We start from the raw sequence: 18400 nt of genomic DNA on the forward strand, positions 1-18400 counted from the left end.
ATAATAATAATAATTATTATTATTATTATTATTATTATTATTATGTGTCCCTTTCTAATAAAAAATTATAATAAATGTAAGAAAATCAGAAAAGAATGCTACATTTCTTAAAGTTATAAAGTCACAAATATTTATTAGAAGAGGCAGAATATTTTTTATTTGATTTTATTAATACCCATAACTTCCAGGGGGGAATTCCAGAAAGCAGGTTATGTGACATACCCGGATATGTTTAAGGTTAAGTAAGCGGTTAAACTCAGCTTTCGGTTCCAAAAACGGAGGTAACTAAGTAGCCATAGCAACTTACTCCCTGAACATAACCTGCTCCGGAGTAGGTTATGTTTCAGGGTTAGTTTACTTCAGCGCTATCAGCACATGCGTGACCTTATAATATTATTTATGATTACAATATAGTTATCAAATATACAATATATATTATATGTATTGTCATATTTAATAACGATATATATTAATTATAAAACACTATTATAACAAGTTAATGTTTATTTTATTCTAATATATTTTTTATATTTTATTGTCATCTTTTATTGATATCGTGGATCTGCTTTTTCTATAATGTATTACTATAATAAAAATACATATGTGATATTTCTTATTATATAATTACCATCAAACAAACATTATAATTCTTATTCTCAGTGATTATAAGATTAAACAAAAATTCTTTTTTTTTAAATGACTGCACAACCATCAATTAGGTGGCGATATGCAGTAAGTATGTAAATGACCATTGAACAAAAGAAGAAGAAAGAAGCAGCATGGTTTCCATGGTGACTCGTCAATTCCTTGCTCTGTTGAGTATGTCTTGTGTGTTAACCGTGAACATACTCAGAGTTGACTGAACTTACACCCAGACGCGTTTATGGAACCAGCATACCTCAAATAAGCCATGTTTGGGTTAATCAACCGAGAGTTCAGGGTATATGTGATGGTAAGTTAACCTTGCTTTCTGGAATACCCCCCGGAGAACCTGAAATGTTCACTGTTTACAGCGTGTTTTTGCAGCGGTGAGAAATGTAGCCAAACACAGACATGTTCGTTTATCTCTTGAACACAATGGCCAATCAGAGGTGTTTAAGTTAGAATCCACTCACCGCTCCAAATGCTGGAGTTTTTGTTCAGTGTTGAGTTATGCTCTCTCTCGTGAATCCTGTCTCATTAACAAACAACGATTCATTATGCAGTGTAGACAACTTTATTGATTTTAATGGAACATTGTGAGATCGCAAACTGACTTTTAGTGATTGTAAAGGGAGCAGTCTTTCGCACTTAAGGCTATAGCTATATAAACCGTTGAATAAAAGTATTGTTTTTCACGCTGCTAAGAGGACCGACGGCCAATTATACGCTGCAAAGTTTTGGAAATTATATCTAGCCTACATATAAATGTGTGATTCATTCTGAATCTGCAACTGACATTGTGATACTAGCACAGGACAAAAATATGGCATGTCACGCGCAATGTAAATGCAGACTAGATTAGAAAAATATTTGTATTAAAATATAGGCCTATTTTTACATTCCATTCTAATTTTTTAAAAATCTAATGCCTTGTAAATAATCTGAAATTTTTCACTGTACACTGCTATTCTTCTCATGGTGGAGCCCTTGCTTACACATTATATCTGCACTTTAGAACCCTCACTCAGTGATTTGATTCCTAATTGTCCATCTCGCAGTAAAAATTAAAATGTTAAGTTTTAGTAAACTTGAAGCTAAAGTTAAAAAAAAATGTTTATTTGTCATTCTGACAGTAAAATTAAAATGTTAATTTTTAATAAACTTGTAGCTAAGGTTCAGGTAACTGGAAATGTCCATTTGAATTAAAATAAAAATATAATATGACTGCAAATCCATTAAAATAATTTACAACAACTGCAAACAATTGTGATTATTATCTCAACATGTTTGTTTTTATGATGCATTTTAACAAGTCAAATACAGGCCTGTGCAACAACAATAATGTGTTCTGATCTACTGTCTTAACATAATATACATGTAGGCTAACATCATAATATTTATTCTTAATTATAATATGGTTAGTTTCTATTAATATTGAAGGCTATATGCTTAAGCAATTAATACTTAGCTCTGCTTGACACATTTTGTAGTGGGGGTCCCTGCTCCATTGCCTAAGGGGTCCTTGCCCTGAAAAACGTTGATGACCCCTAGTATAGTGCATTTCGCCACCTAATTGATAGTTGTGCAATCGTTTTTAATAGTTTTCGTTTCATCTTTTAATCACTGAGAATAACAATTATTGTTTGTTTGATGCTAATTATATAATAAGAAATATCTCATATGTATTTTTATTATAGAAATGCGTTATAGAAAATGCAGATCCATGATGTGTGAGATTACAATAAAATATAATAAATATATTAGAATAAAATAAAGATTATTATGTTCAGAGAATAAGTTATATACTTACCCTGAGAGTTACCTCCATTTTTGGAACCGGATTCTGAGTTTATCCGCTTACTTTACCCTTAAACATACCCGGTATGTCACACCTGCCACACCTACTTTCTGAAATACCCGAATACCTCCCTGATAGGAATAAAATTGTATAAGAAGACCCAAAGCCCCTATAATTCTTAGGCAGGCATGCGTGCATGCGTGAGTGAATGAATGGCTTTCATTTGTTTTAGTAAATTGTGTACTCACGCATCTCAGTCAGCAGATGGCGTTGTTAGTTTGATTAATTGACTGCGGAATAGCATTCAGTTTTAAAGGGGAATTATGATTTTGTTTTTGGTTTAATCACAAAAAAAGACTACTTTAATTTGTGGCTATATTAATACTAACATATTAATACAAAATGTGTCCGCAGGACACCAATGTAATCGACTGAGTAGCGTATTGATTTCAACATTGGACTGGAAATCCAATCTTCTTTCCAATGCCGGGGAACACACACACACACACACACACCACCGCACAAGCATCTTCTCCAGTGTACAAAGTAGTATTTCGCACACAAGCCCCCCTCCTCCCAGCCGTTCGTCCCTCACACCCACTCTCTCTTCTCTCTCTTATTCTCCTATGCATGCCATATTATGTGCAGAGGAGCCGAAGGTGCACAGAGAACACAACCCGTGAATTTCACACAGGCATCCAGAGAAACCCGACCAGAAGACAGCCTGGTACAGTGATGCTACAGTAAACTGGCATTATAATAGGCACGCGCTTTCAGCTTTCCTGACTACATTTACCGTCCAGACGGTACTGGGTACTTTTTACTTGAGGGGGAAAAAAGTTGGCAGAGAGACCTTGCCCTGCCTCACGACCTTTTTTCCATGTACTTTTGAAAGTGAAAAGGCACCGAAGCCATGCTACAGAGAAAGTAAGTTTCCTTTTTGTATTTTTAAGATAATAACCCCCCTCCGGTTTAATGAAACCAATGTGATGAAGTTATGGCAGCGCTAAGGCGTAAATTTGGAGAGGACTACCAGGTGGTGAACACGAACAGAGGCGCGTCTTTCCCCAGCGCACCGGTGAAGAAGAAGCGCCAGCGCTTCGTGGAGAAGAACGGACGCTGCAACGTCCAGCACGGGAATCTCGTCGGAGAGACCAGACACCACACACACACACACACCCACACACACACACCCCCACCCACCCCCGCACAAGCATCTTCTCCAGTGTACAAAGTAGTATTTCGCACACAAGCCCCCCTCCTCCCAGCCGTTCGTCCCTCACACCCACTCTCTCTTCTCTCTCTTATTCTCCTATTCATGCCATATTATGTGCAGAGGAGCCGAAGGTGCACAGAGAACACAACCCGTGAATTTCACACAGGCATCCAGAGAAACCCGACCAGAAGACAGCCTGGTACAGTGATGCTACAGTAAACTGGCATTATAATAGGCACGCGCTTTCAGCTTTCCTGACTACATTTACCGTCCAGACGGTACTGGGTACTTTTTACTTGAGGGGGAAAAAAGTTGGCAGAGAGACCTTGCCCTGCCTCACGACCTTTTTTCCATGTACTTTTGAAAGTGAAAAGGCACCGAAGCCATGCTACAGAGAAAGTAAGTTTCCTTTTTGTATTTTTAAGATAATAACCCCCCTCCGGTTTAATGAAACCAATGTGATGAAGTTATGGCAGCGCTAAGGCGTAAATTTGGAGAGGACTACCAGGTGGTGAACACGAACAGAGGCGCGTCTTTCCCCAGCGCACCGGTGAAGAAGAAGCGCCAGCGCTTCGTGGAGAAGAACGGACGCTGCAACGTCCAGCACGGGAATCTCGTCGGAGAGACCAGTCGCTATTTATCCGACCTTTTCACCACCCTGGTGGACTTGAAGTGGCGCTGGAACCTTCTCATTTTCACCCTCACCTATACCATCGCCTGGCTGGTCATGGCCTCGATGTGGTGGATCATCGCATATATAAGAGGGGACTTGAATCATGGCCATGACGCTTCGTACACTCCGTGCGTCGCCAATGTTTACAACTTCCCGTCAGCGTTCCTCTTTTTCATTGAAACCGAGGCGACTATTGGCTACGGTTACCGCTATATAACTGAGAAGTGTCCTGAGGGCATTATCCTGTTTCTGTTCCAGTCTCTGCTGGGCTCCATAGTAGACGCGTTTCTCATCGGCTGTATGTTCATTAAGATGTCCCAGCCCAAGAAGCGCGCGGAGACGCTCATGTTCAGTCAGGACGCGGTGATCTCACAACGAGACGGAAGACTCTGCTTAATGTTCCGCGTGGGCAATCTGAGGAACAGCCATATGGTGTCCGCGCAAATCAGGTGTAAACTCATAAAGGTGAAAACACACACTGCACACCTACAGCTCTACTTGGCCTTAGTTTATTTACAATTATTACAACACAGTACAGTTTTTTTTTTAAATGCCGTAGCCTAGATTTGCATTAAGCCTATCTCAATGTTTTTTTTTTTTAAATCATATTATAATTTTCTTTAACCTCAGCCATTTGACTGCATTTTTTTTGGAGAAATGCAGTAGCCTAGATTTGCATTAGGCCTATTCTCAATCGTTTTTTTTTTAATCATATTATAATTTTCTTTAACCTCAGCCATTTGACTGCAAAAATAGTACATTTATATTAAAAGCTGGCAACTGTTTACAGAATTGTATCGTATAAAGGAGGGTACAGTGACGAGCATTATGGGATTGTACTGTGGTGTGGTGACTGTATATTTGAAGAGTTTCAGATGTAAAAGTGTCTAATACAGTCTGAAATTTTCATCTAAAATTAGCATTTTTTATCAGGCTTCTGTATTTGTACAATTATTTCAATTTAATGGCATAGAAAAGGACCAATACATTTCAATGAAAGTAAAAGTACTGAACCTATGCGTAGGAGCCTGATAAAAATGCTCATTTTAGATGAAAATTGCAGATGGCACTTAGAGGCTTTTGCATTTGAACTCTTAATTTTTCAGTTCCTATTAGTCATTAAATTAGCTATATGTGAATACCAACCTATTTATATGTCTATATACCAAAAAAATCCTCTCTAACAATGTTAGCAACAACCAATAATAGGTAGCCTAATATAAAAACAGAGCATGCAAAATATACCATTAGTAACAAACGTGATACTAAAATAATGCAATAAACTAAACGCCTTAAAATGCAATATAAAATACACCAATATAACTCAAAACAAATGTGATTTAAAGGCTGGGAATTAAAATAAGGGGATTTATATATTTTTTATTTATAAAACATTTTTGACAATATTTTACAGTAATGTGTTGGATATGGTACATATGTGACTTACAGTTAACCTACATAACAGGATTTTTATTGGAAAATAATTTTTTTTACACTGTATGGTTCAACAAATTTCAGGTGTTGCTTGTGTTTAAACCACCAAGCTGTTTGAAAACGATTCCTTTTCATTCATTCACTCACTCACTCACAGGTTTTTTATGTGTCAAGATGCAATACTGGAATGACTTATTAATCTCAATATCCATTAAGTATTTAATGTTGTTGTTGCTATCAGTATGTGCATACAGCAAATAGGTTATGATGTAGCTGATTTATTTTTATGATTTTTATTTCACTTAAATACTCTTTAGCTATTTAGCAGTGTCATATCATTAAATTTATATATTTTAAGTTTTTTTTTAATAGTTATGTGTATTTTGGTATCTCTTTATACATGTTATGTGATGTAGGTGGAATCCTTTTTGACTGTCAGAGAAATTCAGTGAGCTTCAGTGGTGCTTCACTAGAGAAAAGTTTGTTTATAAAAAATAGTTAACATGGGTAAATTGTTTGGCAGTGTTGAACCATAAACTGGATGTTTGTCTGTAGTGGAAATTCATTTATTTATACCAAGTTGACAATATGTTTTACATATTGTGTAAAACACTGAACTGCAGAAATATCAGAAAGTTATTATAAGGGTTTACTTTTTTTACCGGGAAAAGAGTAGGCTGTTTAAAAATATTTTATTCATATTTTGCAGTGCTGAAATCGATAATGTGTAGGAATAACTAGTCTTGTCTGTTCCTCACAAAAAGTTTAGTAAGTTTTAAAAAAGTGGCATGATTAATTTCTTTCATATTGTCATTCTTTTTTGATGCCGTTGTATGTATGCCAGTGCAAATATTAATAACATTTAGGACCTTAAAATGCCTCATTGCTGGATCAGTTCGGGGTCCGTGAACCCGTGGGTGTCTCGTGTCTGTAAGGGAACTGCAGGGTGTTTGTGAGTTGATGAAAAGCTAATAATTATTTAAATTGTAAAAATGAAATGAAAAATTTTTTCAATAAAAACAATCAAAATAAAACTAAAAAAATAATATATTTATTTGTTTACCTGCATGTCCTGTGACCATTAACCAATATGTTAAATTATTAAAATATAAACTTAAAATTTCAAGGGGTAAATATTTTGTCAAAAGAGTTTTTGTGAAGTTTGTGAATCCCTGCTCTAAGGCATGGTGCACTGAATGTTTGTCCTGATTTTAATAATTGACATTGAGTTTTTCTGGAATGGACTTTTCCCCTTTAGAAATGTGCTGTCTTCTTTCACAGAAAGCATATCGAGCAAAGATTATTGAGTATAAGTGACAATCAAGGAACCTGTGAAATGTGATTTAGCAGGACGTCAGTACAGATGAGAATTCTAGGCGCGTGGGTACCCCTTTCACAACTGATTACCAGTTACATGAAAAGGCTTGAAATTGTATTATTATAATCTCGACATGGACAGCCATTGTCACAGTTGAACAAGATGAGACTCCAGTGACAAAAGGCTCAGATAAGAGAGTTTTACAGACGCCTAACTGTGTCCAACATCTGTCACTCGTAACCAGTGACATTTAAACCGACCTGCTCACTAATTGGAAGGTGGTTCCACGTCAGCGATAATTCCGTGGGTTCTAGAGGGGTTGTTCCAAAATGCGAAGAGAAAAGACAATGTTTCTGGGTTTTGAGCTCATAAGCCTCTCTAAGACTCCTGCAGGAGTTGAGGTCAGCCAGAGAGATGGCGGAAAATTAGCATTTGCACACTTGTGAAGGAGGATTTTTTTTGTGTGCCTTATAGCCTCAGGCAATAACTTTCAGAGCCTTAGAAAATGTAGCAGAATAATTTACAGATGTTTACACTGCTGGAGCTGTACGAAATATATTCTGAGGGGGGGAGGAGTTGTTTTTGTCAATGGAATTGCTTTCTTCTAGAAGAAGATGCTTACATAACAGCTCTAGTAAAAAAAATACTATGCATTCTCACACTATGCTTTGATGCTACTGTGTGAGTGTGTCTGTCTGTCTGCTGTATATCAGCTCGGTCAACAGAAGGGCTTAAAATGAAATGAATAAGGCAGGGAAAGTTGACACATGGACATCACACTCACACAATAGGATTTCTTCCCTGTAATTGATGAATAGGACTGTCAGTCAAAGGTCGCTGATAAGGTGAACAAAATGGTCAGTGTAATAACTGAACTTTTTTGGCCCATATTCTTTGAAACTGTGATCATCTGAATCTATCCAGTATAATTATGTTAAAATAACTGATCTCAGCCCGCAGAACAATTACAGAGTTAAAACAGGTGAATATTCTTCAAAGATATGGATGGATGACATTTCAGGCCCACTTCAAAAATCTTTTGCATAGCTCACAGTAATTATCTAGTGCCAAGTGAATGCTGTGATTGATTAAGAGTCTTTGGTCAATGGCGTCTGACTTAATGAAGCAGACAGTTTAAGCTATGCTGAAGTTTTTCTCTCAATAAGATAAGAATAAGAAGAGGAACAGAGGATAAACAGGGAAAGCACAGTAAGGTAGTGAGAGATAGTGAAAGGTTTGCCAGAATAGTATAAGTTTGGGACAGCATCAGGGAACACAAACAAAATAGACTGTGAGAAAAACAGAACTTGATTTATTGGAAGTACAAGGGGAAAAATAGGCTGAAAACGGACCCGAAAGAGAGTGATGAAATTTGGACATAAATTGGAAAAGAAGAAATCTCTCTCTCTCTCTCTCTCACTCTCTTTCTCTCTCATATAACTCTCTCATATAACCCTAACTCTGTTCTCATCATTATTTTTTCATTGTGCTTCAGGGCTATATAAGCAGCCAAGAGTTTTTATCTTTAAAGAACCTACATCCAGAGCACCAAAGATGTGGAATATGAATGCAAATTTAAATTCCATAGTTGTCAGAATAATTGAAGAGTTGTAGAATAGAAGCAGTATGTGTGCATATTATGTATATAAATATGGAATGGATTATTATCATATCAAATAAATTTTTTAATGTATATTACAGATCAATATTGATATAAACACAAATATAATGCACGAAAAATTAAATAAACACGTTTTTATTTAGAGGCAGATAATAATTTAATGTAGTCTGATATATCTCTTTCTGTGCCTGGACTACACTGTCAAAGAATATAAATTTATATTAATGAATTAAAAAAATATATTAAAATAACAGTACTAGCTAGATGTGCACTGGAGGGGCTTGCCTATACAATAACAGTTGAAGTAGGCTACTTAAGAGCACTTAACATGTACCTACCTGAGCTGGCATTGCTTTCTGTATTTTAATCACATACAAACCAGCTCTCGCTCTCTCTCTCTCTCTCTCTCTCTGCCAATTTGTTAAAGCCAGCATAACCAGTCCATTTAAATTCAGTCGCCCACACACAATCTCAGTCATTCCCAGTCACCTTTTGTCAGATCATGTCTCATCATGCCGGATAAACAAAGCAGAAACATTTAAAATGTGCTTTGATAATATTGATGCATTTATAATTTCAGCTGTGAGATGCACACTTAAAGAGGCACACTTAAATGTTATGATTGATCATGAACATTTACAGTGGGTCCAAGACATATGGTCTGGTGTTTTGTGAGAGTATGTGTGTGTATTTGTTGTAAATCATTCACTGGAGGTGCAAATAACAAATAACACACTAGAGATGGTCACACCAGACGGTCCCTCTCATGGTTCATCTTGTATTCTCTCTAATATGCAAGCATAGAGACACTACACTGGACACTCTTAAAGGGATAGTTAACTTAAAAATGCTGAATGTCATTATTTACCCTCATGTCATTGAAAACATTATGCTATATTTTATATAAAATAATGACAGCATTAACTATCCCTTTAATGTATATTGCTTCTTCCTAATTGCTATCTGCCTTTCCATGTCCTCTAATTTGAGAGAAGCATCACCATATTAATTTTCCCCATCTTTTATTGTATCTTCAGTTTCAAACAAATTAAGTGGTATATATCAGCATCCTCTCACCTAATTCCAGTTCTGAGTCACTGTCTCTATTGTTTGTGAATTGATGAACAGAGAATACAGAGAGAGGGTAGAGAGAAGAGAAAAAAAGGACAGATGAAAAGAGCAGAAAGATGAAAGGAGACAAAGATCGTTAACATAAGGGACAAAAAAGAGAAAATACAAGGCATGTGTCAGACTCTGTTCCATGTCTGTGTGTGTTTTCTTCCCCTACATGCTCCAGGTTATGTTTATGTCCTTATTTGGTCTTCCTGTTCCTGTCCTGACTGTGTTTCCAGGTGTTCCCCTTTTAGTTCTATTGTTCCCAGGTGTGTCCCATTAGCTCCCTTATTATTTAAGCCGTGTGTGTTTCCATTCTTCCTTGTCCGGTATTGTGAATGTCATGGATTATTATCATATCAAATAAATTTTTTAATGTATATTACAGATCAATATTGATATAAACACAAATATAATGCACGAAAAATTAAATAAACACATTTTTATTTAGAGGCAGATAATAATTTAATGTAGTCTGATATATCTCTTTCTGTGCCTGGACTACACTGTCAAAGAATATAAATTTATATTATTTTATATTAATGAATTAAAAAAATATATTAAAATAACAGTACTAGCTAGATGTGCACTGGAGGGGCTTGCCTATACAATAACAGTTGAAGTAGGCTACTTAAGAGCACTTAACATGTACCTACCTGAGCTGGCATTGCTTTCTGTATTTTAATCACATACAAACCAGCTCTCGCTCTCTCTCTCTCTCTCTCTCTCTCTGCCAATTTGTTAAAGCCAGCATAACCAGTCCATTTAAATTCAGTCGCCCACACACAATCTCAGTCATTCCCAGTCACCTTTTGTCAGATCATGTCTCATCATGCCGGATAAACAAAGCAGAAACATTTAAAATGTGCTTTGATAATATTGATGCATTTATAATTTCAGCTGTGAGATGCACACTTAAAGAGGCACACTTAAATGTTATGATTGATCATGAACATTTACAGTGGGTCCAAGACATATGGTCTGGTGTTTTGTGAGAGTATGTGTGTGTATTTGTTGTAAATCATTCACTGGAGGTGCAAATAACAAATAACACACTAGAGATGGTCACACCAGACGGTCCCTCTCATGGTTCATCTTGTATTCTCTCTAATATGCAAGCATAGAGACACTACACTGGAGACTCTTAAAGGGATAATTAACTTAAAAATGCTGAATGTCATTATTTACCCTCATGTCATTGAAAACATTATGCTATATTTTATATAAAATAATGACAGCATTAACTATCCCTTTAATGTATATTACTTCTTCCTAATTGCTATCTGCCTTTCCATGTCCTCTAATTTGAGAGAAGCATCACCATATTAATTTTCCCCATCTTTTATTGTATCTTCAGTTTCAAACAAATTAAGTGGTATATATCAGCATCCTCTCACCTAATTCCAGTTCTGAGTCACTGTCTCTATTGTTTGTGAATTGATGAACAGAGAATACAGAGAGAGGGTAGAGAGAAGAGAAAAAAAGGACAGATGAAAAGAGCAGAAAGATGAAAGGAGACAAAGATCGTTAACATAAGGGACAAAAAAGAGAAAATACAAGGCATGTGTCAGACTCTGTTCCATGTCTGTGTGTGTTTTCTTCCCCTACATGCTCCAGGTTATGTTTATGTCCTTATTTGGTCTTCCTGTTCCTGTCCTGACTGTGTTTCCAGGTGTTCCCCTTTTAGTTCTATTGTTCCCAGGTGTGTCCCATTAGCTCCCTTATTATTTAAGCCGTGTGTGTTTCCATTCTTCCTTGTCCGGTATTGTGAATGTCTGTATATGTCTACCTCCTTCGCTATGTGTGTTTTCCTGGTTCCCTTGATGTAATTAAATTCCCCTTGTTGATGTACTCCTGGTCTCCTCGTTCCTCGTTCCTCACTCCGTGCTCCCTCACAGTAGCAACGTGACAGAATACTGCACTGTGATCAGGCGAGCCACGACCCGATCACCTACTTGAGGGCATTCGTGCCGCTTGCCCTCGCCAGCTCCCTCGATGAGGAGACCCTGGTGATGCTGTTCCGGCTCGGGATCACATACCATCGCCCCGTGGAACTCCCAGACACCACCAACCTCGACTGGAGGTTGGCCTCCTGAACTGTCTGCTCCGCCATGGCCTCCTGAACCGTCTACTCCGCCATGGCCTCCTGAGTTCCCTACTTCACCATGACCTCCTGAACTGTCTACTCCGCCATGGCCTCCTGAGTTCCCTACTTCGTCATGACCTCCTGAACTGTCTGATCCACCATGGCCTCCTAGTCTGCCTGCTCCGCCATGGCTCCCCGAGCTGCCTGCTCCGCTATGGCGCCCCGAACGGGTACCAGAGCGCCCACCCCCCCTCCCAGTTGGATGTTGTGTGGCGCGAGGACGCGCCTTCCGGGAGGGGGGAGTAATGTTAGACTCTGTTCCATGTCTGTGTGTGTTTTCTTCCCCCACGTGCTCCAGGTTGTTTATGTCCTTATTTAGTCTTCCTGTTCCTGTCTTGATTGTGTTTCCAGGTGTTCCCCTTTTAGTTAGACACAAGAGCATTCTAATGCAACAGCAATGACTATATGTCTGTCTTGTGTGAAGGTCTAGGTTGAGTTGAGCGAGGAAACATGAGTGAGATGAGAGGACACTTGAGAGTACCAAAATATGTATAGAATAGAATAGAATAGAATAGACCTATTTTAATAGATATATTAACAGTATTTATTCAAGTGAGGGTTTTCCAAACTGGTTCGTGAAGGAACTGCAAGGGGTTTATGAGCTGATGAAAACCTAAAAATAAAACCTAAAAAATAAACACTTTCTAAACAAAGACAAAACATTTTATTTGTATACCTGCATGTCATGTGACCATTAACCACCATTAGAAAACTGTGAACGTGCAGATGTGTTGTTAAATTACTGAAATACTTCTACAGGGGTAAATATTTTAGGCCAAAGAGGTTCGACTGACAAAACATTTGGAGAATGTCTGATCAGAAGTCTTATCAAAGACTCATTAAGTTTGTTTTGATTTTTTTTATATTTCTCCAGTATTAATAACTATAATAAATACCAAAAATATAAAAATTATACAGTAAAAGCATTTTGTGTAGCTTTTACTTGTTACCACTACTGATGTTGTGTGTGCAAACTTAATTTACCTGAGCTGAGTGGCAAAACCACATTTTTTTCTGAGGTATTGCCTACCTTGCCTTCTAGGAAAAGACGCCCCTTCTGCACACACAGATTTGCACACATTCATTCTCACATTTTAAGAGTTCTGAATGAAATTTATTAGGTGATGTGATTACCCAGAGAGAAAACCCATTTACATTGTATGAATGAATATTCTTGTCTAAACACACACACACACACACACATACACACAATAATAGTGATGATAATAAAGCGCTAATTGTGCAAGCAACCTCATAAAAGCTGAGGAGAAACCCACTCCCACTGCAGTTCAGCTGGATTTGTTTGATCTCATTTAGCATGTCTTACAGCGAGAACAGATGTTTGCTGTTGTGGAGGCAGTCACATGTGCACTGTGATGAATGAGATAGTTGCTGATAATTCGATTACAGGAGACAGGCTTTGACTCAGGTTGGCTGTGTGTGTGTGTGTGTAGTGTGTAAAGGTCTTTGTGTGGTGATGTGTTGGTCTCTTTTGTGAGAGTAAAGGTTTGTGTGTGTTTGACATGAATGAAAAGGTTTAGAATTACTTCAGGTTTAGAAGGTTCATGTACATAACCACTAACAGCTTGAATATATGTTCATAATAGGACATAGGCATGCTGGGAGCTATTTATATTTGTATGAATATGGTGTGTTGTGTGTGTGTTGCAGGGCTGGCAGTGATGCATGAAATGTGAGGTGGACAGCATGTTATTTGTCTTGTCACTGACAGGCATTGGGGACATGTGACCCAGCAGTGATACAGATGGACGAGTTTGTTATGGACACACACAGGGGTTATACGTATATGGCCTTCAGCAAAATAAGATACCCGCTAAGAGGTGCACATTGCATTTTCTATATAATGCATGTGCATTTTATTAGGTAATTCCTCAAAGGAGGAGAGCGAGAGAGAAATAATGCAGAAGCTAATTTGAATTACTCAGTAACAATTCAGTTCTGTTAACTCGATTAGTTCTCTTCTGAAACTGAGTACAGAAGTATTGCATAGAATAGAACAACTCACAACTCTTTTCAACATTAAAATAAAAAACAGTTAATCTAAATAATTTTACTGTGTATTTAATCAAAGTTTTTTTTTCATTACAAAAAATCTTGCCCATCCCAAATATTTGAACAGTAGTGTATATAAATGTACCATTTACTTCAACTAAAAAACAACTTAAGTTCAGGTGTTGCCTTAAATTTTAAGTATCATCAAATTGGCTCTACAAGTCATTTCAACTTAAATATCAAACTGATAGATATCAAACTGACTGTAAAAATGAATCTTGTATAACTGAAAAAAATGAAGATGGAATTGATTAAATTAGTGTAAAAACATGTTGAGTTCTTTATTGATCAAATAATGTTTTCATGTTGATCAAATAGAATATATTGGATGGATAGATGCATACAACAGAATAGAATCTGACTGGGTATGATAGCATAGATGTGCTATTCTGTTGAATCCTATGTCATTCTGATTACACTGGTAGACTGATCATACATTTCTATCATAGAGTTAAATTTTGGTTGTAGTAGCACCCTATTAACAGTGTGAAAGTCCCATCTTGTGTGGCGCGAGGACGCGCCTTCCGGGAGGGGGGAGTAATGTCAGACTCTGTTCCAACTGTGCAAACTTAATTTACCTGAGCTGAGTGGCAAAACCACATTTTTTTCTGAGGTATTGCCTACCTTGCCTTCTAGGAAAAGACGCCCCTTCTGCACACACAGATTTGCACACATTCATTCTCACATTTTAAGAGTTCTGAATGAAATTTATTAGGTGATGTGATTACCCAGAGAGAAAACCCATTTACATTGTACGAATGAATATTCTTGTCTAAACACACACACACACACACACATACACACAATAATAGTGATGATAATAAAGCGCTAATTGTGCAAGCAACCTCATAAAAGCTGAGGAGAAACCCACTCCCACTGCAGTTCAGCTGGATTTGTTTGATCTCATTTAGCATGTCTTACAGCGAGAACAGATGTTTGCTGTTGTGGAGGCAGTCACATGTGCACTGTGATGAATGAGATAGTTGCTGATAATTCGATTACAGGAGACAGGCTTTGACTCAGGTTGGCTGTGTGTGTGTGTGTGTAGTGTGTAAAGGTCTTTGTGTGGTGATGTGTTGGTCTCTTTTGTGAGAGTAAAGGTTTGTGTGTGTTTGACATGAATGAAAAGGTTTAGAATTACTTCAGGTTTAGAAGGTTCATGTACATAACCACTAACAGCTTGAATATATGTTCATAATAGGACATAGGCATGCTGGGAGCTATTTATATTTGTATGAATATGGTGTGTTGTGTGTGTGTTGCAGGGCTGGCAGTGATGCATGAAATGTGAGGTGGACAGCATGTTATTTGTCTTGTCACTGACAGGCATTGGGGACATGTGACCCAGCAGTGATACAGATGGACGAGTTTGTTATGGACACACACAGGGGTTATACGTATATGGCCTTCAGCAAAATAAGATACCCGCTAAGAGGTGCACATTGCATTTTCTATATAATGCATGTGCATTTTATTAGGTAATTCCTCAAAGGAGGAGAGCGAGAGAGAAATAATGCAGAAGCTAATTTGAATTACTCAGTAACAATTCAGTTCTGTTAACTCGATTAGTTCTCTTCTGAAACTGAGTACAGAAGTATTGCATAGAATAGAACAACTCACAACTCTTTTCAACATTAAAATAAAAAACAGTTAATCTAAATAATTTTACTGTGTATTTAATCAAAGTTTTTTTTTCATTACAAAAAATCTTGCCCATCCCAAATATTTGAACAGTAGTGTATATAAATGTACCATTTACTTCAACTAAAAAACAACTTAAGTTCAGGTGTTGCCTTAAATTTTAAGTATCATCAAATTGGCTCTACAAGTCATTTCAACTTAAATATCAAACTGATAGATATCAAACTGACTGTAAAAATGAATCTTGTATAACTGAAAAAAATGAAGATGGAATTGATTAAATTAGTGTAAAAACATGTTGAGTTCTTTATTGATCAAATAATGTTTTCATGTTGATCAAATAGAATATATTGGATGGATAGATGCATACAACAGAATAGAATCTGACTGGGTATGATAGCATAGATGTGCTATTCTGTTGAATCCTATGTCATTCTGATTACACTGGTAGACTGATCATACATTTCTATCATAGAGTTAAATTTTGGTTGTAGTAGCACCCTATTAACAGTGTGAAAGTCCCATCTATTTGCTTGTGAGTATCCCCTCCCCTCCCCTCCCCACAGCTCTGCTGTCAACACCACTGTGAATCAGAGGAAGGCAAAGCAGTGAAACCCCAGCTTTTATTCACCCATGCACATGACTGAGTCAAACGGATGGCTGCTGGTACCTGCTGTATTGGAAAGAGGTTTCGATCCACCTCCTCCTGCTTTCCCTCTTCTTTAAGACTCTCTCCTTTCTATCTCTCCTCCTCTTTCCTGTGGGATATAAAGAAGAATGACAGGTTTGATCTGGCAGCTCTTTAGTCTACAAGGCACACATAAACACACACAGATGAATATTCAGACACACAGACACATTCAAATAGCCGTTTGAATAATAGCTTTTTCACTTCAATCACAGAGGTGCCGTTTTTAAGATTGCTTTGGCTCTGTCTAGCTGTGTGGCTTAAAAGCCAGTGGATACTGAATTAAGACGAGTACAGCCTTTAGCTTGACATCAATCAGCATTAGAGCTCATCAGACCCATGCAAACGTATCATCACTTAACATCTTATTTAAATTAAGTAACTTCATCATCTTAAACAGTTTAAGATTATCACCACTGCCCACTGTGATTTGGTGTGAATGTGTAGTACAAGTACTTAGCTGTGTTTTCCTGAAACATGCAGGAAAGACGTTGTGTACGATTTGTTCGTCTGCTTCTTGAATTTAGTAATCTGTCTTTTCAAGCTTAATTTAAAGAGACAGGAGTAAAAAAATAATAATACCATTGCCTAGAGTGGATTTAAGAAGCAGAAGAAAGCAACAGAATTTTTTTGAAGAAGTTTGTGCTTCAATACAGCCTGCTGAACAATAGTGTAATCCCATTCATACTCAATGCCACAAACCTCCCAATGAGCCCCACATCATGTGTACATGTCTGTCCCCGCACTTATGTTCAAAACACATTGGGAGGTGAGCTCAGGGCTTCATCCTAAAATCCTCCTTCTAACAGCCCAAAAATAGCAAAGATGGCATTATGTTTTTGTAGGCAGAAGTACTAGAGAAATAACTACTCCCAAATATTCTCCAAAAAATGAATCTTCTGTCAACATTTCCTCACCATCATGCCATTCCAAATCTGTATGAGGAAAGAAAGAAAGAAAGAAATGTAGAAGCCACACATCTTTTATTTGAATTGTTTACAAACAACAAGGCAATAGTTTGATATTTTGGTCTGGTTGGTTACCATTCTTCAAAATATATGTGTTTTGCAGAAGAAAGGAAGTCATACTGGTTTGGAATCACATGAGGATGAATAAATGATGAAATAAATTTTATTCTGGCATGAACTATTCCTTTAAAAAAGAAAAAAAAATGTAAAAACATTTTTCAAAAATAAAAGTACAAAATAAAAATAACACAAAGTAATAGCAATGGGAAAAGTAGCTAACTACAAGATATTTACAATAACATTTTAAATGCATGACTTTTTTTGACAGTAATGTTGAACAGAAATGATTACATAATCAGATCATTATCTGGAACAAAAATGGTGATCAACTTTATGGTGACATTAAATATTAAAATATTAAAAACATATTAGTTGAAACTCAAATTACTATGTCTGAGTTAAGAACATGGTAAAGCAGCAGAATTTAACTACAAAAAAAGTAAACACTACCATTCAAAAAGTTTTGAAAGAAGTCTCTTATGCAAGACTGCATTTATTTGAAGTATACAGTAAAATTGTGAAATATTACAATTTAAAATAACTTTTCTATTATATTTTAACATGTAATTAGCATGTAAGCTGGATTTTCAGCATCATTACTCCAGTCTTCAGTGTCACATGATTCTTCAGAAACATTCTATTGTGCTGATTTTCAGCTAAAGAAACATTTCTTTTGTCAATGTTGAAAAGAGTTGTGCTGCCTAATATTTTAGTGGAAATTTTTATCCTTTTTTAGTTTTATTTGATGAATAGAATTTTTTTTAAAGAACAGCATTTTTTCTAAACTGAATGGTATCTCCCGGTAAATTACAGTACACACAATTTTTGCCACGCTGCATTGATGCTGAATGGCAATAGTCACTTTTTTACTGTAAATGCTACAATATTTTTAAAGCATCTGAGCTACTGACACACTACTACAAAACAAAGTCAAGTTAACGCTGCTACTTTTTTTGGTGGGGCGGGGGGGGGGGGTTACTCCCTTAAGTCATGCCACGCACCACTAAAG

At 36.9% G+C, this 18400-nt stretch overlaps 1 protein-coding gene across 1 annotated transcript in view; it reads left to right on the top strand.

The window, feature by feature from the left end:
- The first annotated feature begins 3789 nt into the window (after positions 1-3789).
- Positions 3790-18400, top strand: part of LOC107592353 (G protein-activated inward rectifier potassium channel 1-like) — a 29244-nt gene continuing 14633 nt past the window's right edge. Inside the window, exon 1 of the mRNA XM_016281857.1 lies at positions 3790-4794. Coding sequence (XP_016137343.1) covers positions 4126-4794 — 669 coding nt within the window. The 5' untranslated portion in view covers positions 3790-4125. The remainder of the gene's footprint in view (positions 4795-18400) is intronic.

The sequence above is a fragment of the Sinocyclocheilus grahami genome, unplaced genomic scaffold (genome assembly GCF_001515645.1).
Source record: "Sinocyclocheilus grahami isolate Dianchi unplaced genomic scaffold, SAMN03320097.WGS_v1.1 scaffold9.1, whole genome shotgun sequence".
NCBI lineage: Eukaryota > Metazoa > Chordata > Actinopteri > Cypriniformes > Cyprinidae > Sinocyclocheilus > Sinocyclocheilus grahami.